At 50.3% G+C, this 27,264-nt stretch overlaps 1 protein-coding gene across 3 annotated transcripts in view; it reads left to right on the forward strand.

Annotated features, from left to right (window-relative positions):
* Positions 1-853: 853 nt before the first annotated feature.
* Positions 854-27,264, forward strand: part of NF2 (NF2, moesin-ezrin-radixin like (MERLIN) tumor suppressor) — a 67,986-nt gene continuing 41,575 nt past the window's right edge. Inside the window, exons 1-4 of one of the 3 annotated variants that reach the window (XM_081113811.1) lie at positions 854-1,450; positions 19,285-19,410; positions 21,891-22,013; positions 24,766-24,849. In XM_081113811.1, coding sequence (XP_080969937.1) covers positions 1,337-1,450; positions 19,285-19,410; positions 21,891-22,013; positions 24,766-24,849 — 447 coding nt within the window. In that variant the 5' untranslated portion in view covers positions 854-1,336. The remainder of the gene's footprint in view (positions 1,451-19,284; positions 19,411-21,890; positions 22,014-24,765; positions 24,850-27,264) is intronic. The other 2 variants (XM_081113812.1, XM_081113813.1) reach the window with 2 other exon arrangements.

Consider the following 27,264-nt stretch of genomic DNA (forward strand, 5'->3'; position numbering starts at 1 on the left):
AAAAATATCTTCGGGTGAGGATTAACAACAACAGCAAACCCCAGAGAGTTATGCTCCCCCCTCCCCAACACATACACACCCCGTCATAACCTTTGATAACATTTAAAAAACAAATAATACACGTATATGGTTCGAAAACAGAAACCATAGGCACCAAGTGAGAAATGCTTTGATTTGGACCGTTTTGCATCAACAAAAACAGCTGCTGTATAGGATTTCAACCTCGTTAGTGCCAGCCAGTTAGTTAATATAACCAACACTTTATCCCACCTCGTTTATATCCCTCCCTCCACAACCCCACGAGGCAGTCACAACTATAACCCACTCCCTACTCATACTTACTTAGTTCTCCTAAGGAGAAGCAGAAGGATCTGGGGAGAGAGCCGGCAACCTGGGCGGCCTCCACCAGTGCGTTAAAAGGGTGAAGAACAGAGGTCGGTATGTGGAAACATTAAAAGGCGAAACGAGATTCTCCGCCGGGTGTCTGAGACACGACCCCCGGGGCGCGTCCCACTCGGCGCCACTGGATCCGCAAGGACCGGGGAGGGTCCCCACGCGCGCGCCCTGGCCCTGCCTCTACGACGTGGTTTCCCAGGAAAGGCGGGTGGGGATCCGCCGCCTCAACCAGTCTTGCTAGAATTCCCAACAAAAGCTTTCGGAGCGACCGACGCGGCAGCCAGTCAACGCCGGGCCCAGGCCCCCGGTGAGAGCGGAACTTCCAATTGGTGGAGCCGTTCGGGAGGCGAGGGCCGGAGAGGGAAAGTTCTGCCTCCCTCCCAGGCCTGTGCCAATCGCTGCGCCCGAGCGGTGTCCGCGGGTTAGGTTGCGTGGTGCGGAGGGAACTGGGGCCTGAGGGCGGGGCGGGAGCAGGCGCGGGGCTGCGGGGAGGGGACCCTTCCCGCGGGCGCGCGGAGCGAGGACGGTGACAGCCACGCGCGCACGTGCGCGCCCGGCCGCCGCGCGCCCCCGAGATCTCCAGCCGCCGCGGCGAGGCGCGCGCGATCGGGGTCGCCGCCGTCTAGGGGCCGGGTCCTGGTGACCTCAGCGTCCCCGGCCCGAGTCCCGGAGAGCCGGGCGGGTTCCACCCCGTCGGTCCCAGCTCGCGTTCCCTCCCGACGGCCGCCAGGGCCCGCCCCGCAACTCCCCTTTTCCGCTCCCGGGGCAGGGTCCTCGCGGCCCATGCTGGCTGCTGGGGGCCCGCGCCGCCTAGACAGTTCCCGGGCCGGCCGGCCAGCCACCATGGTGGCCCTGAGGCCTGTGCGGCTCCTCCAGGGAGGCTAACAGTCCCAGCGCGTAGGCCTGGGGACGCGAGGGTCCCGGGCCTGAGCCCCGCACCATGGCCGGGGCCATCGCTTCCCGCATGAGCTTCAGCTCGCTCAAGAGGAAGCAGCCCAAGACGTTCACCGTGCGGATCGTCACCATGGACGCCGAGATGGAGTTTAATTGCGAGGTAAGCGGGCGGGCAGCCCCGACGGGCCCGCGGCGAGGTGGGAGCCTGGCGGAATCCCCGCGCGCCTCGGGCCCTAGGGCGGCACCGATCGGGGCGCCCCGGCCCGGGTGTCAAGTCGAGGTGTAAACTTGAGGGATTCTGTGTATATCATTTCTGGGCTCGGATAGAGGTGGCCAGAACCGGAAGGGAGGCATCTAGGCCCGGATCCTCGGATTAAGGACCCATTGCTGTCTTTTCCAATAGGGCACTTGGGTTGGGAAGCACTTCCTGAAAGTTTTCATTCATTGTTCCTGCAAGAGGCCGGAGGCATCGCCGGTGGCAAATTCTCGTTTTTTCAATGTCAGGCTTAAGCTCCAGCTCTATAGAGTCTTCACTCCAGTAGGTCATTTGTGTACCCCGGGTATGAAAAGACATCTCGTCTTATTGGGGAGTCTACACTTGTGTCCCTTTTCCAAAACTTAAATTTTCTGGGGAAAAAAACTGAGGAAAGCGGTGATGTCTTCGACTTAAATTTCCTATACAGTTTGCAGGACGATGATAAGTTATCGTTTGTTGAATACTTCCGAAGTGGCAGACTTTCATACATTTCGTTCTCACAACAACCCAGGGAGGGAGGCGCGCCCCAAACCATCTGTCCAAGAAATGGTGAAATGGAGTTTTGAAGCAAGCGCTCAGCCAACACAGCGCTTACTGTCTCTCAAGCGATGGAAGCCCTTGCTACTCAAAGTGTGGTCTGTGGACCTGTGGGATTGGCAGCAGCGACCCAAGCCAGGGCTTGGCAAACTTCTTCTGTAAAGGCCCACATGATACATATTTTCAGCTTCGCAGGCCATACGGTCTCAGCTGCAACCACACAGCTCTTCAGCTGTACCCTTGTAGCCCCGAAGCAGCTGTAGACAGGACTAACTTTCAGCGGGAGGAGTTCCACTGACCTGGTTCTCTGTAACACTGGTGAAAATTATTTTTAAAAAATACTTTAAACCCTCTAGGAATGATAGGGGCATGCATCAAGTGAAGAAATATCTATTCAAAATATACATAAACAGCCCTAGCTGGTTTGGCGCAGTGGATAGAGCGTTGGCCTGCGGACTGAAAGGTCCCAGGCTCAATTCTGGTCAAGGGCATGTACCTTGGTTGTGGGCACATCCCCAGTCGGAGGTGTGCAGGAGGCAGCTGGTCACGTTTCTCTCTCATCAATGTTTCTAACTCTCTATCTCTCTCCTTTCCTCTCTGTGAAATAATTCAGTAAAATATATTTTAAAAAAATACATAAACAGCCAGCTGGCTTGGCTCAAGTGGTTGAGCGTCGACCTAGGAACCAGGAGGTCATGGTTCGATTCCCAGTCAGGGCACATGCCCAGGTTGCAGGCTCCTTCCCTAGTATGGGGTGTGCAGGAGGCAGCCGATCAGTGATTCTCTCTCCTCATTGATGTTTCTATCTCTCTCTCTCTCTCTCCCCCACTTCCTCTCTGAAATCAATTAAAAATATATATTTAAAAAATACGTAAACATTCTGTAAGGAAGGTGAAAATTTGTGACATTTGAACCAAGACCTTTATCACCCTCCCTGCTCCCAGCTCAGCAAGGTGGAGAGAGATTCTGGCTGAGCAGCGCTCCCCCTGTGGAAGCACATTGACAACCAGGGGGCAGCTCCTGCGTTGAGTGTCTGCCCCTTGGTGGTCAGTGTGTGTCATAGTGACCGGTTGTTCTGCCATTTGGTCAATTTGCATATTGCCCTTTTATTATATAGGATAATGGAACAATATACCACAATTAGTGGACTTTAACAGCTGGGTGTGATAAGGGAAAGAGAACGAGAGTGATTCTAAAACCTTTAGGCTACCCAAAGATGTGCCTCCACACTGTGTAAAGGAAATAGATTTCACTAAAACAAGACAGCCAGTCTCTAAACAAATAAATAAGCAGATAACATGCCCTGGAGAGGAGGGCACCAGTCCCAAGAGTTGGTGTGATATATTACTTAAAATGTCTAGTTTCCAACAAAAATCATGAGGTATGCAAAGAAGCAGGGAAGTAAGACCCATACAATGGGAAAAAGCTAGCAAGAGGAATTGCTTGTGGGAGTGACCAGATGTCAGATTTAACGAGAAGGTTTTAAAGTAGCCATTATAATAAGCCATGACCTGCCCATTGAGGAAGCTCAGTTAACGCCAAGGAGGATGAGCAGAAAGAGATTCACAAGCAGGCACATCATAGTAAAAATGCTGAAAGTCAAACGAGCACATTTGGGAAGCAACAGGAGGAAAATGACTTTCCCCTTACAAGGAAACCCCAATAAGATTAACAGCTGACTTCTCAGCAGAACACATGTGAAGTGCTCAGAGAAAAAAACTTGTCAACTGAGAATCCTATATCCACCTCAGTTGGCTATAATTGAAAAGGACATTTCAAAGATGAAGGTGAACTAAAGACTTTCCAGTATATTCAAAAACTGAGAGAATTTGTTGCTTGAAGACTCACCTTACTAAAGGAAGTTCTTCAGGCTAAAAGCAATAACCATAGATAGTAACTTAAATTCACATAAAAGAAAAACAAAGAGCACCAATAAAGGTAATTATGTAATTATAAAAAAAAGTATAAACACATATTTTTCTCCTCTTAACTGATTTAAAAAGCAATTATGTAAAATATGCATGTAATATACTGTTGGGACTATAACAGAAATGTAATCTATGTGTAATATACTTGCCAATAATAGTGCAAAGGAGTGGTAGGAGCAAAGCTATAATGGGCTAAGGAAATGACAATAGATGATAAAGTAAATAATTATAACAATGCATTGCCAGGCTTGTAACTTTACCAGATATAATATATGTAACAATACTACAAAAAAGGGGGGAGGGAATGGAGCTATATAGGAGTAACATTTCTATATATCACTGGAATTAAGCTAATATAAATCTGAAGCTGATTCTGATAAACCAGGATTATATGGTTAAACCCTCGGGTAACCACTAAAAAAATCTTTAGCCCTAACTGGTTTGGCTCAGTGGACAGAGCGTCGGCCTGTGGACTGAAATGTCCCAGGTTCGATTCCGGTCAAGGGCATGTACCTTGGTTGCGGGCACATCCCCAGTAGGAGGTGTGCAGGAGGCAGCTGATCGATGTTTCTAACTCTCTATCCCTCTCCCTTCCTCTCTGTAAAAAAAATCAATAAAATATAGTTTAAAAAATCTTTAAAAATATAGTGGAAAAGTTTATTAAAGAAATTTAAATGCTTCATTAGAAAATATTCACTTAATGCAAAAGCAAGTCGTAAAGGAGGAATAGAGAAATAAAAGACTTAAAAAAACAACAACAGCACAAAAAAAAGAAAAATGGCAGTTCTATACCAAATAGTTATGCAACTTAAATGAAACGGACAAATTCCTAAAGACACCAACCATCAGCATTGACTCAAGGAGAGACAATCTACCCACCTCCTTCACGCCTTTCTCCTCTCCCTCAGAAAAAAAAAGAGACAATCTGAATAGACCTACAAGTGAAGAGTGTAATTTTCAAGAAAATTAATGCCACATTTTCACAAATGACTCCCCCCACCCCCCACCCCACCCCCCCAAAAAAAAATAGAAGAGAAAGGACCACTTTTTAGCTCATTTTATGAGGCTGGCATTCCCCTGATACCAAAACCAGACAGAGATAGCACAAGAAAACTAGAGGCCAATATCTCATGAATATGGTAGCAAAAATCCCACCCACCACCTTGGGATCTATGGGAAGGGATCCTCGAAGTGACATTCAGAGAGGCAGAATGTTAAAGTGTATAGTCTGTCAAGCCTGAAAGTACACATCAGTGACCTGAGGATCCTGGTAAAATGGGGGTTCAGATTGTGTGGGACTGAGAATTCTGCATTTCTAACAAGCTCTCAAGTGATGCTGCTGGTGCAGGGACCACGCCGAGTGGCCAAGAGCTGAGGAGAGAAAATGCATGGGCTTTGACATGAGACAGACTTCCTTGAGTTCCAGCTAAGCCGCTTGAAGCTTGGGCAAGACACTTACTTCAGCTCTCTGGACCTCAGCTTCCACATCCGTAAAATGGGACAAATATTACTGACCCCGCAAGGCTGTTCTCGGGAGGGATGGAATGCGTAGTGCCGGGCAGAAAGAAAGGGACAGTCATTGGTCTGGGGGCTCGGGTCACCCCGTTCCCTGGCATGTTGTGATTTGTCAGGCGGTTGCATCTCATGGAACCTCAAATTCCCAGTGAAAATTTACCTGATTGTAAATGATGTTCTGATGTCCCGTTGAAAGTAATGGCAGTTTGATCGATGATGCCTGAGTGAACTTGGCTTCGGAGAAGCGATCGGTCATACTCTCCTGCCCTATTATTATGTTATACATTCACGTGCTAATGCATTTGAAAAAAAAAGAAGAAGAAGAAGAAGAGAGATGGTGTCTTGAGGAATTCTTCGCTTTCTCGAGGTCAAACGTAGGTGTCTTTTTTTTAATCAGGAGTCAATTTTAGAGCCTGTGGTAGTTAACGGATCACCTTATGTTAATAAGTTCAAACTTTTTTTGCCGCAGCGATGGGGTAGTGGGGAGGGGAGAAATCTCTTCCTTGCCCTGCTTGCTGCATTGCACAGCTGGCTCAATGCTTTGGAGGATTTTTCCACTTGGAAGACCTGATATTTGTCATTTTGAGAGAGTGGGTGCTGAATGTAATTTGCCAGGAGGCTAAACGGTTCTGTTATTTCTTATCTAGGCTGGAATTTTACTCTAATAACTCAATCTACCAGGAAGAAGATATGAAAAATTGCTCCGAATTGAGTTGTGCGAGATTCTGATTCTATCTTATATTGAGAAATAAAGCCTCCTCCTGGTGTTGGTTGATAGCCCAGAGGTTTTCACAGACCCAAGTGGGGTTAGGATAGGTTTAAATGCCAACGTCCACGTGGACACGAAGTTGTCCGTGACAGAAGGAACTTGCCAAAGGGGAAAACAGAAAGGACAACTGGTATTTTCAGTAAGGTGCGAAATTTTATTTTATTTTATTTCATTTATTGTTATTATTTTTTGGTGCCCTTAAATGGAATCGAACCTGGGATCTTCAGCCCTCAGGCCGATGCTCTATCCACTGAGCCAAGCTGGCTAGGGCAAGATGTGAAATTTTAGACGCCCTGAGATTTAGGCACATAAACGTTTTCTCCTAGAATGTAAACTCCAGGAGGGCAGTGGTGGTGATTCTGTTGCTTGGTAATATGTAGTAAGAGTAGTCTACATGAGGCCACCGAGAAACTTCTTATTTCAGAAGAAAGATGGACTCTACCTTATTTTATTGCTGGGCTCTCCCCTGGGGGTTTTAGCATGGGTGCCGCAGATCAAGTCAAGGGTGAATGAGGAATGCAGTCGTCCTGTGCTGGTGAACAGTAAAGAAGGAAGCCTTTGTAATGGTAGACCTTCTAGGTTATAATTAGTCTAACTACGATGAACTTTACCTTACGCCTTGTTCCTGTTCAAGGATCTTTTTTATGATGTGATACGTAATTGATCTCTGTTTAGCTTGGGGTCCACTGGGAGCACAGGATTCTTTTCTTATTTCTGCCATCATTAATTGTTCTCCATTCTTCGGTCCCCAATGTGTCATTTTGAACATTTTCTCTTTTCTTTGTTTTTGGTGACTTCTCCAGTTATTCATGCTGGTTTTGCTTTCTTGTCCGAACACGTTGTTGCTTGTTTAATTTTAATTTCAGAAGTTGCAGCATTTGAGGTCTTAAAAAACAACAACCCAGAACTGACTTTTCTCAGAGCGGCTCATCTTTTTAGCCAGGCTTCTCAGGACGATGCCTTCCGTCCTCCTGCCTGTACTTCGTCTAATTTAGATTCTGAATCCACGTGTTTTAGTACATTTTTTTTTTTAACCAAGTAAAACTTTATTACCAAACTAGTGCTGACTCAGGGGAGGGAAAAATCTTTAATCAAACCTTCCAGTCGCTCAAGGTGCTTGTCCCAGGTTAGGAATCGCTCCAGCACCACTAGGTGGGGTCAGAGCACATCATTTCTTAAAGGCCTTGGGGCCTTTGCCTCTTCCAGCTCCTTTTTGCTTCTGTGCCAGATTTGGACCCAGCTTTGGCAAATTCACAAAACCTTCCGGCGGGTGAGTTCCGAACTGACTGCTCTCCCCTGCATCCTGCCAATGTTCGTCTCCTGGTTTCAGTCATTGCGATCATTTGACTTTCAGATAAAACTGAAAGGCCCGAGTAATTACTTAAACGTATCTGAACTGGGCTGTGGTTTTAAATTCACCAAACCGTGTATTTATCTGGTAGCCTGCTCATGCTGATGTGAGATTCAGTCAGACCCATGAATGTGTTTAAAAAGTCTTCAGCCCACAGTCATTCTCCTCCAGCGGAAGAAAATCTTACCCGTCCTACCCACTCGTACTTATACCTGCTGGTGTTGTTCAAGTCAGTGTCCTTACCATGAATGACATGAAACGTAATCAAAGGTTAAGGTAGAAACAGAAGACTTTGAAATTTCTTTCCGGGCCAACGTCTGGGTTCTGCAGGAGCTGATTGGCATGAAAGGATTGTGTTCCAGTCCTGTTGTCCTAAGAACTTTTTTGAAGGAATGCATTTTTATTTATTCATTCATTCATTCATTCATTTGTTCATTCATTCATTCATTTATATATTTCTAAAAATATATTTTTGATTTCAGAGAGGAAAAGGAGAGGGAAAGATAGAAACATGAGTGATGAGAGAGAATCATTGATCAGCTGCCTCCTGCACGCCCCCCTCCTGGGGATCGAGCCCGCAACCCCGGGCATGTGCCCTTGACCGGAATCGAACCCGGGACCCTTCAGTCTGCAGGCCGACGCTCTATCCACTGAGCCAAACCAGCTAGGGCTGAAGGGATGCACTTTGAAAGACAAAGTGCAATTTCTGTGAAGGGCAGGCGGAGTTCATTAGTTAGATAACCCTTAATCATGGGTTGTATTTCGTAGTCTGCTCCTTTTCCCTCAAGATGAGGTGTGTGAAATCTACCTTCGTGTCTGCACTGAATTTTCTCTTTCCTATTGGGAGCTCTGCAGAATTTGGATTCTGAGTATTTCAAGCAGCGCCATCATTGATAAATGCTGAATAGCACTGGCACACTTGGTGCCGAAACACGTCTATTTTTCCGCAGCATCGTAATTATTTTTGTTACATTAGAGAGTTCATTATCACGAGTCAGCTCTTGATTATCTGGAGAAAGGCACGTGTTAGCAATAGCAGAACCCGCGTAAGGGGAGAAGATGGGGACTGCACACACCAGTGAAATGTTCAGTGTCATTTACATCCCCGAAAATGATTTCCAGATAGCGAACGGGGCGATCCAGGATTAAAAGAAATGATTTTAGCCACCGAAAAAGGTACTACATGGTTTATACAAAACCATCTCGGGCCGAAACCGGTTTGGCTCAGTGGATAGAGCGTCGGCCTGCGGACTGAAGGGTCCCAGGTTCGATTCCGGTCAAGGGCATGTACCTGGGTTGCGGGCATATCCCCAGTGGGAGGTGTGCAGGAGGCAGCTGATCGATGTTTCTCTCTCATCGATGTTTCTAACTCTCTATCTCTCTCCCTTCCTCTCTGTAAAAAATCAATAAAATATATTTTAAAAAAAACACAAAAAAAAACCATCTCGGGCTCACAGACTCCGATGGTGTTAATCCTGAAGGACGGACCACGTGGGATGATTGTGGACGCCGGGACCCACAGAGGCGAAGTGACTTCCCCCACGCAGCGGGCTCTCGGGTGTTTTATCGCTCTTTGACAAGGCCGTGATTGCTCTCCTGTTGTGAGCTCAATTCCGAGGACAGAAATTGTCTTCTTTGCTTTGGGGGGATTGTTGCTTTTATAGCACCATAATCGTATTGTTTCCTTTTGCTTTGTCATCTGTCAACCGGGTTTGAAGTGCTTCGTCTTTTTAAATCCTCACCCGAGGATATGTGTAGAGAGAGGAGGGGTGGGGCGGGGGGAGAGAGAAACACAGAGGAGAGAGAGAGAGAGAGAGAGAGAGAGAGAGAGAGAGAGAGAGGAGACATGGATGTGAGAGATAAACACCGATTGGTTGCCTCCCATATGCACCCTGACTGGGAGTCAAACCTGCCACCTTTAGGTGTACAGGACGATCCTCCAACCAACTGAACCACCCGGCCAGGCCTCATCATTTTTTTTTTTTCATAGCATCATAAAATCTGGGCATTGCAAGGGCGTAAGAGATTGACAGGCGAAGCAACTGAGGCCCAGTTGAGCTGCGTGGCTCAGCCAAGAGTGTAGGCTTGTGCGTGGCGGAGGGAGGGAGTGCAGAACGCAGATCTCTTCTCTGGGTTCACTGCGGCTGCCGTAACCTCTCTCTATTTCAGCAGGAAACACGCCAGGGGCTGCAGACATAAGAACCCTGCCACACCCCTCCTCCCTCCCCCCCCCCCCCCCGCAAGAAACTATAATACATTTTCTTTTGAAAGACTTATCAGCGTTTAAAACCTGTCTTCTGTGACTCCCCGAAGTGCTGTGATTCTCTCGTTCTGTGGAAATTTTTCTTGTTGGTTCTCTGAGAGTGAGAATTCCTGGCCAAGGTGTCTTTAGAGAGAGGAAACCAGTCTGTGTCACCGGAGGGGGGAAAAGCTATACCTCAAGGCCCACTTTATGCAATTACAATTTTAACGAGGAGCACCCTAAACCCCGGCTTCGTGCGGCAATCATTCCTTAGAAGGCTGTTCTGCTCAGGAGCCTCCTCGAGCTGCCATCATCATCATTATCATCAACATCGCCCGCCAGCACGATTCGAGGAGACGTGAAGCAGCTCTTGCTGTTAAGGAGCGTGTGATACGCAGAACGGGAGGCAGACACCTCCTTTTCCTGTGCACCCCGACTCACGGGCCTGGTGTTGTTTGTGGGGAGGGCGAGAGCGATGAGCTAAATGGATCTTAGGAAGGCCTGGTTACGAATCAATGGCAGCGCATCGTTTTGCTGACTCGGGAAGGGGCAGGCTGGGTTGGAACAAGGCCGGGAAATTGGTTGACAGAGGGAGGAAGTCATTTCAAGGTGGAAGGTCTTGAAACCAGTCATTTCAATAGATTTCGCATCCTAACAGGGACGATTGGAGGACCGGGGCAGGAAAATTACTTGCTATGGTTGATTATGACAGAAATTGACAGGACAAGACAGTGGAGATGGGATTTTTTTTTTCTTTTTTTTTGCAAAGAAGAGGCTTTAGGTTTGTGAGATTTTGCTCAGATTTAGATGAGTGGCATAGGGGGTTGTGATTGGTAGACCAGAGAAATGAATTTTTTTTTTTTTTGCTAAAATCCTGTTTCTATTTGGAGGGTCCCCTTGCCCCTCATGGTGAGAAATAATGGCTAATTGGGAGTGTGTCTCCTTTCATTGCAATAGGGAACAGCACGATTGTTTTGTAAGACACAAGCACCTGTTTCTGGGCTACGGTGATACCACATGGAGTTGGGGAGTGCTGGTTTTATTCCCGCATTACCGCACTCTTTTTATCCTCTTTAATGAAATAATATTTTAATGGGACTCATTATTCACTGACTGTCCAGCAAAATCATTTTTTTAAATATATTTTATTGATTTTTTTATAGAGAGGAAGGGAGAGAGATAGGAAGTTAGAAACATCGATGAGAGAGAAACATCGATCAGCTGCCTCCTGCACACCCTCTACTGGGGATGTGCCCGCAACCCAGGTACATGCCCTTGACCGGAATCGAACCTGGGACCCTTCAGTCCGCAGGCCGACGCTCTATCCACTGAGCCAAATTGGTTAGGGCGCAAAATCATTTTTAATAACTCTTTAGATTGTGTTTATCTTGGATATCGAGGTATTTAGCATCTGTTGTTGTTTTTTTTTTTTTTTTTTCAAAACGGACAAATAAAAGTTGTATTTGGATCTGGTACGTTACCATCTTCAGTTCTCAAGTCTCCTATAGTGAATCAGTTCCCGTAGGCCAGCCATGACCGCAAAAGTCAGGGGTAAACATTGAGAGGAGAAACCACAGTTTTCTGTCTCTGGAATAACGGTAAACACGTGTCGCATGTCCTGAACCGGGGGGAGGCACAGTTCCTTCTGTTGCTCTATCTGTAAGGGAACTAACTGTTTGACGCACTTTTTTAAAGGAGTTTTCTTTAAAAAATTTTTTTCTTATTGATGAGAGAGAGAGAAATATCGATGTGCGAGGGAAACATTGATGGTTGCCTCCCATAACACAACCTGGGTGTGTGCCCTGATCGGGAATCGAACCAACCTGGGACCCTTCGGTGCATGGGACGGCGCTCCAACCCAACTGAGCCACCCCAGCCAGGGCAGATGGCAGTCTAAACCGGCCAATGGTAAGACGACTGTCATGGGTGTTACTCACCACGCTTCCCTGGTCAGCAGCCCCCCATCGGCCCTGTGGGTCGCCGGTGCCAGGAGCTCCCTGCAGCAGGTGAGTGCTGCATCCGGCCACGTCCCGGCTGCGGAGGCTGAGTGCTCAGTGCCGTTTACTTAAAACACTCTGGGCTGATAAATGACAAGCACTTCACTCTGGATAAAGCTCATAAATTCAGCCCCTAGAAAACTAACAAGCTGGCGGCTCTTGGTCCTGTTTATGAAGTTCACCCACATCTGTCTTTGGTGCAGGCACAAGTATATGTCTATGAAATAGCACCGTGGACTGTTCACGTAATAGAGGGCACAGCCACACAGCACCGGGCGTCGCCCTCCCGGCCTCACTTCCGTGAGCCCCTGCGCTTGAAGGGCACCTTGAAGGGCACCTTGAGGTCCGCGGAGTGGCGGGAGCTCGCGTGCCGGGGAGTCCAGATTTGTGGTCCTTCCTGCCTTTCTTTCTTTTCTTTTTATTTTATTTTAACATTTTATTGATTTTTTATAGAGAGGAAGGGAGAGGGATAGAGAGTCAGAAACATCGCTCAGCTGCCTCCTGCACACTCCCCACTGGGGATGTGCCCGCGACCAAGGTACATGCCCTTGACCGGAATCGAACCCGGGACCCCTGAGTCCAAAGGCCGATGCTCTATCCTCTCAGCCAAACCAGTGAGGGCTCCTTCCTGCCTTTCTTCTCCCTGCGGGTCACCTCGCTCCCCCCACCTCTCTTTTTTCTGTCCGCAAAGTGAGCCTCTGCCGCGCAGCTTCCCTCCCTCCGCGAGGCCAGGAGCTGTTGTGGTCGTGCCCGCGGGACAGTTTGAGCGCTTGGACCCGGTGGGAAGAGATGGGCACGTCCCGGGTTTAAAGGGACGTTTCATCAAAACCAGGGGCTGTTCTGTTTTTGGCAGTCCGTTCAGGAAAAATGACCGGCCCCGTGACAAACAAAATGGCGTTTCCGTAGTGTACGTGCGATCGGGTGTCAGAAAAGGAAATATTTTATTTTTTAAAATATGTTTTTATTGATTTCAGAGAGGGAGGGAGAGGGAGAGAGCGAGAGAAACATCCATGATGAGAAAGAGTTGTGATCGGCTGCCTCCTGCACGCCCCACACTGGGGATCGAGCCCGCAGCCCAGGCCTGTGCCCTGACCGGGAATCGAACCGTGACCTCCTGGTTCAGAGGTCGGCGCTCAACCACGGAGCCGTGCGGGCCGGGCAAGGAAAGGAAGTATTTTCATAAAAAAGTAAACATGAGACTCGTCCCACTGGCCATGGCTTCTTAGAGACCTGGCGGGTGTTGTGATGGGATGCGTGGCTGCTCAGAACCAGGGGCTGAACGGCGTGGCTCCTGATCAGCCGTGGAGCCGGCACACGCACTGGGCTGGAGCTGCGTGTCAGTGCTGCGTCGAGCATTCAGTGCTGCAGCGAGGGTGATTATGCTGCTTGTCAGACACTAGGAAAGTGCAGAGAACATTCCTTCATTCGCAACAGCTTGGGCCCAAGTGGCAGACACGCTGTTGCCTCCAGCTGGTGTGACCCCCCCGTCCCCCTCCCCCGCCTGCTTTCTTAGCCCCTTCACCAGAGGACCAGCTACCCACTTGGCTTTCAAGACCCAGCTCAGACAGGGGCTCCCCAGCGCAGGCCCGCCCGCCCCCCGCCCCCACCGGCCCCAGGCCTGGGTTGTGTTCCCATAGTGCTCTGTTCTGTTAGCATTTACCAGGTTGCATTTCCGTTATCCGTTTACCTGTCTTCCCTGTCAGACGTGAACAGGGACAGTGTCTTGCCCCGAATTCATCATTTATCTCCTGTGCTGAGCACGACGACTTGGACGTAGTGGCTGCTCAATAAATGTTTGTCAAATGAGTGATGGCGTGGTCCGTTCAATGAGAATTGATGGCGCCCTTTGTCGTCTGTCATCCGTCACCCATGGCGCGAAAGAGGACTGGGAGACTTGCAGCGGTGCCCCTTGGGCGTGTCAGGAGCGGAGGCAGGGCTGGGATGGATGAGTCGCTACCCTTTATTTACTGAGTGTTTCCGACGGGCAGGTCTCTTACCTCGGGCCTTTTCATCGTATCAGCGCTCTTAGTCCTTAGATCAGTCTGCTCAGCTCATCTGTCGATCCTCCCCATCGAGAAGCATGAGAAAGTCCGGTAACGTGCCCACGGTCGCAGCGTGACAGGACCGAGCTGAGATGCCTGTCAACGTGAGATAGCCACCCCCGCCCGGCCCAGGCCCCTCGGACTGGTTCCCGGGAAGAGTGAAGTCCTGATGTCCCAGGACATCTGTCTCTCATAACGATTGAACTTGTGTCCTGTATCGCTGGAAGGGTCCTAGATATGACCCGTCCTCGGGGACCAGGAGGAAACAGTCACGCAGACGACGTTCTGTGTCCCGCGGTGCACGTGGGAGAGGCCGAGTCAGATGGCTCACGAAGACGCGCCGTTAGAGGGCCCTCGTGGTCCTTTTTTGCCTCTAGACCTTTGCACATGCTGTTCCCTCTGCCCTGGCACACACTTCCCTGCTCACTCCTGCCTTCCCCACACCCAGCCTTCACTCAGCTCCTGTTTCCCACCACGGGGAGTCAGTTTAGATGCCATTTCCCATTCCCCCAAGACAGACGGTCCCTTATTGGGCGTCCCTGCAGGCTCCCTGTCCCTGTGGCGGCACCCACACAGGTGTTGGCGTGAAAACCACACCTGGAGCTGGTTTCCACGCGTGGGGCGAGGGAGGGGACCCTTTGTTCCTGACTGGTTCATGCTCAAGACCTGGTCTGTGGGAGCAGAGGCCGTCTCTTTTGCTCCCCGTTTAGCCCCTGCCCCTCGGCTCTTGCTCGGACACGTCGGGAGTTTACCAAATGTTTGTTGAGGGAGCGGGTGGACGGAGGTTCATCTTGCTTTCAGTTTTCAAGGCTCGCGGGTTCTGGAAGCAGTCGGGTCTTCCGGCGGACGGCCGCCATGGGCCGTGGCTTGTGCGTCCATGCTTGGCCGGACACGGTGGGGATAGAGACACGGCAGATGGTGCCCTGTTCCGAGGTGCCTACAATCTTAGGGAGACGTTCAGACGTTCTGAATCACGGCACAGCATCGGCGCGGTACAGTGGGTCACTGATGAAACTCTGAGCACGGTCACATCCCGGGGAGTCAGTCGGCTGTCACCAAGGAGGCCCCATTCGCAGCCCAAGACTCCCCCCCCCCCCCCCCTGCACAGGGCGTCCCGAGAACCACTTGGAGCCACTGCAAAACATGGTTCTTGTTTGTAAAGAAGTGGAGCCCCGAGTTAGGAGGACTAAGCAAGCCTCACGGGCCTTGGGGAGGGAGGGCACGTTGAACAGGGCATCCTCGGGTCGGTAGACACCATGTTGGTGGTGAGAGTTAACTTAAAAGAACAAATTCTTTTTTAAAAAACATATTTTATTGATTTTTTACAGAGAGGAAGGGAGAGGGATAGAGAGTTAGAAACATCGACGAGAGAAAAACATCGATCAGCTGCCTCCTGCACACTCCCCACCGGGGATGTGCCCGCAACCCAGGTACATGCCCTTGACCGGAATCGAACCTGGGACCTGTGAGTCCGCAGGCCGACGCTCTATCCACTGTGAAAAAGGTCAGGGTCTACTTTAGCAGGATCTGTGACTCAGTTTCCTTATTTATACAAAAAGGGGGTGGATCTGTAGTAGGTAGACCCAGTAAATAGGCTTATTTCCTACTAGGACATTCTTGGATTCTTTTTTTTATTTTTTAATTTTATATTTTTATTGATCTCAGAGAGGAAGGGAGAGGAAAAGAGACGTAGAAACATCTGGGCATCGAGCCTGCAACCCGGGCGTGTGCCTTTGACCGGAATCGAACCCGGGACCCTTCAGTCCGCAGGCCGACGCTCTATCCACTGAGCCAGACCAGCGAGGGCCCTAAGTTAAAAATCCAAGCAGGGCATTTTGAATCAGTGTGAGAATTTCCCCCCCCTCTCCTCACTTTATTGCCAGCTCCCTGGGAACAAAGATATCGGCTCTGCATTCAACAGGGATAGTTCTGTATTTTAAAAACAAAGAAGGAGGAAGGAATACAAGAAACTTGCATTAATGCGGCATTATGCTTGAGAATTTAAACTCCTAAGTCAAGACATTCCCTCGTGGTTCCTTTTGCAGCTTCCTTCAGATGCCTGCGCATCCCACTGGCAGCCCCTTCGTGCCGTGGTGGTGCCGTGGTGGTGCCGTGGTGTTGACGTGGTGCCTTGCTGCCTTGCCGTGCTGTATCCCAGCCTGGCTGGGGCTGTGAGTTAGGGAGGATTTGGAATTACTTTGATCTTGGCCCTGGGGTGTTTAACTTCTCCAAGCTGATGTCTGGTTTTTTATTGTTCCATTATCTTGTAGCAAAGGTAGTCATTTATAATTTATAGACTGTGTCCTGGCTTAAAATAGAGACAAGAGAATAATCAGCATCCTGAAGCTTCTAGTTTTTCCAAAATAACATTTCTCCGGTGCCGTCTGCCTGTAGGAATTGAAACCTGAATTGCGTGCGTTAAAAAACCCTTTGTCCGGTGGTCAGGCCGGGAAGCGTGGTGCCAACGAGCAGTCCTAAGCCCTGCAAAGGGGGAAAGGGATCATTTTTTAAAAAATGTCATTTGATTTCATTCTCTGTGAAATAATTTCTAAAACGTCGACCTCTGTAGTGTCTCATTAAAGTCCCAGGGAAGGGACAGAGGCAGAGCGAGAAGGACAGATAGGAGATGCAGCTCCGGCGAAGGACAAAAGCCAGGACGCATCCCGGCCACTTGTCTGCTGCGGTTTTGGAGTCCTTCCATCTGGGCTGCTCCTTTGCTCTGTGATTGGACTGCAGGCCCGGGGGAGGGAGGGCTCTCCCTCCGAGAGCCTCATAGAGAACACGCCGTTCATTCACAGATATTAAAAATAGAAGCCCTACGGGAAAAGGCCTCTGTCGACTCAGGGTTTAGCCCAAGCCAATCGGATATCAGAGGCCTAACTTATTTTTTCCCCTCTTTGCTTTTATACCAAGTCGTCTAAACCCTAATCATTCCCTCATTCCTTTTCGTTATGCACCTTCAGTGTGCCAGGAACTGGGTGGAGATTTCCTTCCTTCCTTCCTTCCTTCCTTCCTTCCTTCCTTCCTTCCTTCCTTCCTTCCTTTCTTTTCTTATTGATTTTATTATAGGGAGGGAGAGAGAGAGAGAGAGAAAGAGAGAGAGAGAGAGGAAAATATCTATGATGAGAGAGAATCATCGATCGGCTGCCTCCTGCAAGTCCCCCACTGAGGGTCAAGCCCACAATCCGGGCATGTGCCCTGAGCGGGAACCGAACCCTGACCTCCTGGTTCGTAGGTCGACGCTCAGCCACGGAGCCACGCCGGCCGGGCCCGGGTGGAGGTGTCTAATGAGGGCAGAAGGAGAGCTGGGTCTGCAGTCGAGTGGCCTTGGTTCTTCCGGTGTCTGGGGACGCTGTCAGAGTCCCAAGTTCATTCTCGCTACGCCCACTGACGCGGTGACGTGTCTCACCTGCTCATGACTGTACCTGGGCTACGTCTGAATGCCCGCCTGGGACTTGGGGGCTCTTGGGGGTAGGGGGCGAGCCGAGGCCCACGGGCAGTATGGGAACAGGTTGGGTGATTTAACGCGAAAGCCACAAGGTGGCAACATTCACTAAACCGCTGGGCATTTCCTTTCCCGTGAAGACGTGGAACTTGTTTTTCCAGCTAAGAGACTGGACGGCTGAGGGGTGTAGCAGCCATTGCTCAGGCCAGTGGTTCTCAGCCTTCCTAACGCCGCGACCCTTTAACACAGTTCCTCCTGTTGTGGTGACCCCCCACCATAAAATTATTTTCGTGGCTACTTCATCACTGTAATGTTGCTACTGTTATGAATCGTCAGGTAAATATCTGATATGCGGGATGTATTTTCATTGTTACAAATTGAACATAATGAAAGCATAGTGATTAATCACCAAAACAATATGTAATTATATATCTGTTTTCCGATGGTCTTAGGTGACCCCTGTGAAAGGGTCGTTCGACCCCCAAAGGGGTCCCGACCCACAGGTTGAGAACCACTGGCTCAGGCCCTTTTGAAAGCGAGGCTGTTGAATGCGTGCACTACGGTGTATCGGTCTATCGGTCTCCACTCGTCCCCTGGTTCAGACGCTGAGAGTTTGAAACTGCTCCTGGAGCAGTTGCCTCCCCTTTGGCCTCAGTTCTACAGCGTGATCAGCGTGGACTGACCCATTTCTAATGTTGTTTTTCTCCATGATTTATGGCTTTGCTTACAACTTCTTTTCCTATGTGGCTTTAAAAAAAAAAAAAAAAGTTCTGGTAAAACCAGTCTTTAAATTTTAAAACAAAGTGAAACAAGCAAACAACAGATCACTAGCCTTTTATCAAAGGGCAAGGTCGTGATTAAAAAAAAAAAAAAAAAAGACAAAATCTCAAGGCAATTAATGTGCCTGGAAGCTGGCCCCTCCCCGGGTTCACTCCAGAAGCTCGGCTCTCCTAGGTGAGGACACGCATTTCCCGGTTTCCTGAATGGGCTCTGGGGGCGCGGAGGTCGGTGGGGAGCTGCCCGAGGGAGGCACCGTGTGTGCTGAGCAGCGGCTGAGCCGTTCAGCTCTCGTCGGCATCTCCCCGTTCCTGGTTTTGTGGAGGAAGCCTTCACATTGTTGAGGAGCCTGCGCCCGTCAGCCACCTTCGCGTCCTCTCCGCATCCTGGGACCCGAGAGTGGAGAGAGCAGAGAAAAAAGGTTTCTGTGCGAGCAGATCATGGCTCTTGCTCACAGTGTTGTGTGTGTGTGGTTTTAAAATATATATATTGATTTCAGAGAGGAAGGGAGAGGGAGAGATAGAAACATCAATGATGAGAGAGAATCATTGATGCCTCTTGCACACACACACACACACACACACACACACCACTGTTGATAGTAATACAGATACCTCCCATTCCCTCCCCTTCCTTCCCCCCCTCTTCCCAGCCCCTCCCCCGCCCTCCCCAGGTCTTCACTGCCCCATTGCCTGTGCCCATGGGCTGTGCATAGAAGTATATATGTTCTTCTCGTCCCCCCAACCCCACATCGAGGTATGCCGGTCCGTTCCATGCCTCCCGGCTTCGCGTCTTATTTTGTCGGCCAATCTATTTTGTTCATGAGATTCCACACATAAGTGTGATCATGTGATATTTGTCTTTCTCAGCTTGGCTTCTTTCACTTAGCGTCGTATTTTCCAGGTCCATCCAGGCTGTCTCAAAGGGAAAGATATCTCTCTCTCTCTCTCTCTCTCTCTCTCTCTCTCTCTCTCTCTCTCTCATATTCCATAGTGTAAATGCCCCACAGCTCTTCTATCCACTCATCTCCTGCTGGGCACTTGGGCTGTTTCCAGATCTTAGCTGTTGTGAATAACAGTGTGCTCACCATGTTCTTTGCGGTTTTTTTCCCCCCTCCTGGTTTGCTGTGTTGCAGATGAAGTGGAAAGGGAAGGACCTGTTTGACTTGGTGTGCCGGACCCTGGGGCTGCGGGAAACCTGGTTCTTCGGGCTGCAGTACACGATCAAGGACACCGTGGCCTGGCTCAAGACGGACAAGAAGGTTGGGCCGCAAGTGGCTGGGACCGGAGGGGCGGGTGTGTGCTCCGGCTCCTCCCTGCGTGTGGGCCCAGCGCAGCTGCTCACTGTGGGGCTTGCCGGGTCCAGGGTAGAGAAGGGGGTTTCCTACCCCTCCCAGGCTCTCCTGGGCACGCAGAACCCACCACCATGAAACTGCTGCCACCCCCGGCCCCGTTCCTCATCGTCACCGGGCTGCCTGCTTTGGGCGTTAATGCCGGTCAGCTCACCGAGCCACTGGTCAGGTTTCGTGAATAAAAGTGACAGACGTTACTTAGAATATATGTCGCGGAAAGATGTTCTTGGGGCTCATGTGCTTTATGAAATTTTATTTTAAATATATTTTTATTGATTTTCAGAGAGAGAGAGAGAGAAAAGCATTGATTGGCTGCCTCCTGCACGCCCCCCCCACTGGGGATCGAGCCCGCAACCAGGGCATGTACCCTGACCGGGAATCAAACTGTGACCTCCTGGTTCCTAGGTCGACGCTCAGCCACCGAGCCACGCCGGCCGGGCTAAAAGTCTTTTTGCGAATCACCGTGGCCCGACTCAGTCTACTCATTCGTGCGATCTAAGGAGTAAGGAGTTGCCCTGGTCCCTGTGATGAAGGAAGACTGTCCATTTAGTCCTCATGATTTTCTGAGGCTTCTGAGGCCTGAAGGGGACTCCCAGCAGTTCTGACGCGGCTCAGAAGTGAATATCGCCCGGGATGCTGCCCTCTGTGTGGGTTCATCCATGCACACAAAGACATACTCGCCTGCTTACCTGCCTACCTAACCACGAAGGTGGTTGAGACCAGGGCCATATGTGTTTCTCGGTGAATCTCAGAGGAAGTCAGTGTCTAATTCTTACCCCAAATGGAGCCTGATTTTATTATCTGCCACATGGCATGATAAACAATCAAAGCCTCCTGACTTCTGCCATTTTGACTCTAAGCTCACATGTTCACATTACTGACAGATGGACACTCATCTGAGACTTCGTGTTGGAATCCCGCAGGTTATAAATTCCACACGGTAATTCCCCAGTGATCTCGAACATCAAGTTGCCCACCTTGTGCCGATGTCAGCAAGCTTGTCCGAGATCAGCCCTAGCCGGTTTGGCTCAGTGGATAGAGTGTCGGCCTGCGGACTGAAGGGTCCCGGGTTTGATTCTAGTCAAGGGCACGTGCCTGGCTTGCGGGCTCGATCCCCAGTCGGGGGCCTACAGGAGGCAGCCAATCAACAATTCTCTCTCGTCATTGATGTTTCTATCTCTCCCTCTCACTTCCTCTCTCTGAAATCAATAAAAATATATTTTAAAAAATAAAAATGTATAAGAAACATTAAAAAAAAAGAAAAGATTGTCCGAGATCAGGTTTATGTTAAGTCTCCTGGGAACCACCCATTGGAATTTGGAAAAGGGCGTGGAAAGCGATCTACCAGAGATAGCAAAACTTCCTAGTATCTTCTTGTGGCTCTCAGCGAAGTGAATTTAAATCGTCTCCCCGAGCGTTGGCCAAAAGGCTATCGGACGGGGGCATCAGGAGCCACGGTGCCTCGCTGCTCAAAGGAAATCAACTGTGACCCATGTTAATGGCATGTTTATGGCCTGGAGGAAAACTCGTTCTGGAGAGCAGATGGCGCAGGCTTTTCGGGGGGTGGACGGGATCGCTGGGAGATGAAAGGCGAGTGGCTTACTGCCTGCACCCACGTGTTCTTGCGGGGCGTCTCTGGAGGTTCCTGGAAACACAGGGTCGCCGCGAGGGACACGTGTTGCGTCTCCTGCTTAGCTGGTGTTCAGCTGATTTGACAAAGATTTAGTTCATCATCCGAAGCTCCGTTCCAATATGGACCTGAATGTTGGGGGTTGTTGGCAGCAAGAAGAGGGAATAAAGGAATATTCCACTACTTTCAAAAAAATTAGAAAAAAACATTCCGCCTACGATAAAGGGCGGCAGCCCAGAACCTTGGACTCAGACATAATTGTTGACGATCTCTGCGGCCTTGAGAACATTCATGCCTTCATCTTCGCTCTCCTTACCCCTCGGGCCCCCGTTAATTAGCCTGGTTCAGAAAGGTCGTTTGAAGTAATACCTCTTGTTAGTCACCACCTCTGGGAAATGTGATGAATTTATTACTTTTTAAATATATATTTTTATTGATTTCAGAGAGGAAGGGAGAGGGAGAGAGAGAGAGAGAGAGAAACAGCCACGATGAGAAGAGAGTCATTGATCGGCTGCCTCCCTCACGCCCCACCCTGGGGATCGAGCCGGCAATCCAGGCACGCGCCCTGACCGGGAATCGAACCGGGACCTCCTGGGTTCATAGGTTGATGCTCAACCACTGAGCCACACCGGCCGGGCATGTGATGAATTTAGAGGATGAGAAAATATCTATGCGCTCCCTGCGAGAGGTGCTCCGGTGGGGCGTGGGGGGAAGAGGGGCCAACGTAGCCTGTTCTGTCGTTTGCCCTGCGATCCCGCAGGTGCTGGACCATGATGTTTCAAAGGAAGAGCCGGTCACCTTCCACTTCCTGGCCAAGTTTTACCCCGAGAACGCCGAGGAGGAGCTGGTGCAGGAGATCACTCAGCACCTATTCTTCCTGCAGGTACGGTAGTCCGTGCTCCCCCCCCCCCCCCCACGACGAGAAAGCCCACTCAGGCGTGGTGGTTGTGGAGGCGTCAAGGTGACCTGCGGGAGGAAGACTGTCCGTGTCGTCCCCGGAGCTTCACGCGGTGAAAAGGTCCCACGTCCAGAAAGCCAGTCCTCTCGGCTCTGGAACGGACGGCGCCTCTAGAATAGGACTAGATTTGAGGGGCGAGAAGTGGTGTCAGGCGAAATGGCAAACGTGTGATGGCGAACGCTTGGGGGACAGGGAGCTGCCCGATTTGAAACCTCTTTGACGATAGATCCCGTTTATCTGCTCGCTGACCTGAAAGTCCTCAGCAGTCGCAAAGGGAGCCAAAAGGGAGTCTTACGAAGAATAGTGCTCCCAGAAGTTCAGCGTCCGTTCTCGTTAAGGCGGGAGTCCGGGACGCCAGCGCCGCCTGGTTAACCCCACGCACGAGGAACTTCACACATCACGCTTTATGCTACTCCTTGTCCATGTGCTACTCCTCGCCTGTCATCCTCTCAGCTCTCCCTTCCTCCCTCATAGCTCCCGAGCTCCTTAAAGGCTGGGCTCACGGAGTGCGCAGGAGGCATTCCGTAAGTAATCCCTCAGCCCAGCCGAAGAGGTTAGGAGATCCGTTGCTATCGATAGGTTCCAAGACAGCTAGCTGGCCGTCCGAGGGTGCGGTGGGGGGTGGGAGTGAGTTAGTGTGAGGATGGAAACCTTGTCTGTTTTGCTGGTGTCCTTACGGCTCGATCGGAGCGTCCCCAGTCTTCATGGGGAGTTACAGTGATTGGCGCTGGAGCTGCTGGTGTGCCCAAAGGTGCCCACTGTCAGTCATGGGGAAGACTGCAGCCGGGGTGTTAATCACATGACCTCCCAGCAGTAGATGGATGGTCTGTCACGTAGCCCAGGCTCAAAAATTAGTTCGAGCCTCGGGCTATTGCATTCATTCAGGAAATATTAAGTTAATAACAACACCCCCCCCCCCCCCAATTTTTTTGTTTGTTTTGTTAACCCTTACCCGAGGATATTTCTCCATGGATTTTTAGGAAGAGTGGGAGACAGAGAGAAACATCGATGTGAGAGAAACACATCGATTGGTTGCCTCCTGCACGTGCCCGGACCAGGCCCCGGGCCGGGGAGGAGCCTGCAACCTAGGTACACTCCCTTGACCGGAATTGAACCCGGGACCCTTTGGTCTGCAGGCCGACACTCTATCCACCAAGCCAAACCGGTCCGGCTCCATTGATTTTTAGAGAGTAGAAGGGAGGGGTAGAGAGACAGAGAGAGAAACATTGGTGTGAGAGAGACACATTGATTAGTTGCCTCCTGCATGTGTCCAGACTGGGGCTGAGGATCGAACCTTTTAAAAAAAAGGATGTGTGTGTATATATATATATATATATATATATATATATATATACATATATATATATATATACACACACACACACACACACACACACAAATATACATATATGCATACATATTCCCCCATCCCAACACGTCCTGCTCCATGGGAAGTCCTTCAGGTTTTCTGTAGTGTGGCTTTTCCCCCTTTGAAAAGAAACCAAAGGACGAGGAAGTCACACTGCTTTGAAGGAGAGCACATCAGGCTCCCCCAGGCCCCAGAAGGCCCTCGCGCCGTGGAGATGGCTCTCTCCTAAGCCCTGGGACGCGGTGCCCGTGCCTCAGGCGCCTTTGGCTTAACCTCCCCTGGCAGGGCGACGTCGGAGCGTCTCCGCGGCCGAGCGAGGCGCAGTTCGCTGCGTTGGTGGATCTGGTGGCTGTTGACCTCTGTGAAGGGAGAGCTGGCTTTCCCGTCGTGTTTTATTTCGCTGCCCCCACTCCCGGTGGCTCCCTCGCCGCTGCGTCTAAGAAATTAAGTGCCCTGAGATATGTTCATTCAACATTGCGGCTTAAGAGTTATATTTCCTGGACCTCACGAGTGCTTAACAGTTTAATCGATCCCACTTCATCGCTTCCTTTTTCCTTAGAGCAGCCGTATCGAAAGTGATGGTGTTTTCCCCGCAGTCATAACTCAGTGGCCTCGCTGCCTTTTCTCTTGTGTTCAGACTTGAAAGTAGACGCCATTCCCGCGGGTGCTGCGTGCGCTCAGCGGGGCTGAGGCTGCCACCCCCATCAGAGCCGCTCCTCTGTCCCGGCCCAGATGTTAGTGTCTCTCTCTCTTTTTTTGTTGTTGTTAATCCTCGCCCGAGGATATTTCTCCATGGATTTTTAGACAGAGTGGAAGAGAGAGGGAAAGATAGAGAGAAACATCGATGTGAGAGAAACACATGGATTGGTTGCCTCCTGCACACACCCTGGCCAGGGCCTGGGCCGGGGAGGAGCCCGCAACCGAGGTCCGTGCCCTTGACCGGAATCGAACCCGGGACCCTTGGGTCTGCAGGCCGACGCTCTATCCACGGAGCCACACCGGCCAGGGCTCATCTCGGTTGTAACCATGAACTGTCTTTCCACCTCAGCACTTGATCGTGAGCAGAAGCGATGAGGGGTTCTCACGCATGGCCGTCTCACCAAGAACTGCTCAGCGCCTGAGCTCCCAACCTGTCTGCAGCAATAAAATTTAAAAAAAAAAAAAAATCATACCCTTTTGTCAGAGCGTCTTTAACAGGCCGGCCTGGCGGGCGGCCCTCATCAGGACGCCCTGCGGCGTCCGCCGTGCCCAGCTGCGCGGCTCACGGCCACGTACCCCGTGTCACGTGTCCCCTGTCGCCCCTTTCAGGTGAAGAAGCAGATCTTGGATGAAAAGATCTACTGCCCGCCCGAGGCCTCGGTGCTGCTGGCTTCGTACGCCGTCCAGGCCAAGGTAGGCGCCAAGGGGAAAACTCAGCCTTGCGGGGCAGGGACGTGTCGCGTGGGGCTGCCGCGCCAGTCGTCTGTTTTTTGGGGTTTCCTAGACTTTAGGGAGACTTTCCCCAGCAAGGGGGAAGGCCCTGGGGGAGCCAAGTCTCACTTCTGTATGGTCTCGTGATTGTGTGTGTGTGTGTGTTTACAAATAAGTGTGTAACTTGGTAACTTTTCTTTCTGCTCTCATTGTGCACATGTGGTTCCTTACATTTACTGAACCAACCTCTCTTTTTTCTTTTTCTTTCTTTCTTTTTTTTAAAACATATTTTTGTTGATTTCAGAGAGGGAGGGGGAGATAGGAACATCAATGATGAGAGAGAATCACTGATCGGCCGCCTCCTGCAGGCCCCACCCTGGGGGTCGAGCGTGCAACCCGGGCCTGTGCCGTGACCCGGAATCGAACCGTGACCTCCTGGTTCATCGGTTGACGCTCAACCACTGAGCCACGCCGGCTGGGGCCCAACCTCTCTTATTATGAACCAGGAAAAAGGAATTTATGATCTTCGGTGTGGGTCAAACATGGCCTTTAGGTCCGAAAGGCCCAGGTCCTCACTCCCCACTCATCTTCTGTGGACCAGCAGCCCTGTTGGATGGGGACCTCACCGTCCCCGAGAAGGTGGCCCGCTCCATCCACCCCTGATGGGCATGCCACCCTGCTCACGGCTGGGCACTGCGGGCTCCGTGGCCGCTGAGCCCAGCTGAGCTGTCCGACTAGCAGAAGGGCATTCCCGGCAACTGAGAACGGCAGGAAAGGGAGACCAATGATCTTGTGTTTTTGTCCTCCCTGTTTCTATAAGACCAATGACAGGGCCCGCCCACGGGGCCTGCGGTCCCCCTGATTTCCGTTTCAGGCACGTGCCACTTTCTCTCGTCCCCTCTGCTCACTCACGACCTTTCACCGCAGCCTAAAGACGTTCCAGAATTAGGGCATCTTGATTACTTTTTTCGTATCGTCTTTTGCTATTGTTTTCCTTTGTAGTTAGAGCTGTCCCCTACAGCCATATCCCTGCAGTGTTACAAAAATTAATAAGACGCTCTTAACTTCTCAGCCTGCTTTTTTTCTGGAGTAGCTTAATGCGATCTCAGGTCAAAGTCAGGAAGTAACCAATTAGCCTGTCACTTGGAGGAGAGAAGAGTCTATACACGCTACTCAGACCGACAAGCCCCTGGAGTCATTGGTGACTCGGAGTCATCTGATGACTAAGCTAATGGTCGCAGAGCGTTCCCTGGCCGGCACGAGTGGGTGTGGATTCTGTCACAATACGGACTCCGCCACGTGCCCAAGGTCATCCGGGCGATCTTGGGGTAAAGCTAAAGGCAGAATTCGTGGCCCTGGGATTACGTTTTGTGCCTCCCCCTATTCCACTGCCCAGAAAAATGAGTAATTGGAGGGAGGAAAAAAAACACACCAAACCACAGAAAATGGGCCTTGATTCAACTAAGACATATGCTTCCTTTTATGCTTTGATTAAGAATATTAATAACAGGAAAAAATGTGCCCTTTCAATCAGGATCACCCTGACAGTGATGAAGCAGTCATTGTCGCTCTCATTAAATCCGGGCACTTCCTGGCCCGGAACGGAGTTCCTGTTCACGTTCTCTCCCCAGCTGAGGAGGCCCCCAGCTCTCAAGGACACCCTCTCTCCCTGCAGGGCTTCCGTCTCAAAGGCAGCGTTTTCTCTGCATGGATTTTGAGCCACAGATTCAAAGGCCACCTGTGTGTGTGTTGGGGGGGGGGGCGCGGGTGGGGGGCGGACTTGTCTGGGAACCAGCAGATGTTTGCTTAAACAGATTTCACCGTAGGAAAGCCCTACTCATTTAGAGATGAAAGTGATTCACAGAGCACATATGTGGCTCATATGGAGGAGGAGGTTCTGGGTGGTTTTTTTTTTTCCGGTGTAAATTCTCGGGCTCTCACAAATAAAGCGCATCTATGACTGCCAGTCTGCATTTGGGAAACGAAGGGTGATTTTAACATCTCCCAGTTTCCAGGATGGCTGCTTAATATGAAGAGGGCATTTCTGATGACGGTATTTATACGATCTTAGATGCCTGTAGTATTTTATCGTCTTACAAAGCGTTACAACATGCATGTTTTGTGCGATTCTCAGTGTAGCCTTTGCGATAAGCCAGGGCTTGAAAGTATCTTGCCTTTTTTATCGGTGGCGAACTGAAGGCTCAGGAAGGAGTAATAATTTGTCTAAAGTCACAATACTTTATATTAATTTAAAAAAAATTTTTCATTGATTTCGGAGAGGAGGGAAGAGAGAGAGATGGAAACATCAATGATGAGAGAGAATCATAGATCGCCTGCCTTCTGCACACTCCCCCCCCCCCACAGTGGGGGTCGAGCCCGCAATCTGGGCATGCGCCC

This window comes from Myotis nattereri (genome assembly GCF_964212035.1).
Source record: "Myotis nattereri genome assembly, chromosome: 19".
NCBI lineage: Eukaryota > Metazoa > Chordata > Mammalia > Chiroptera > Vespertilionidae > Myotis > Myotis nattereri.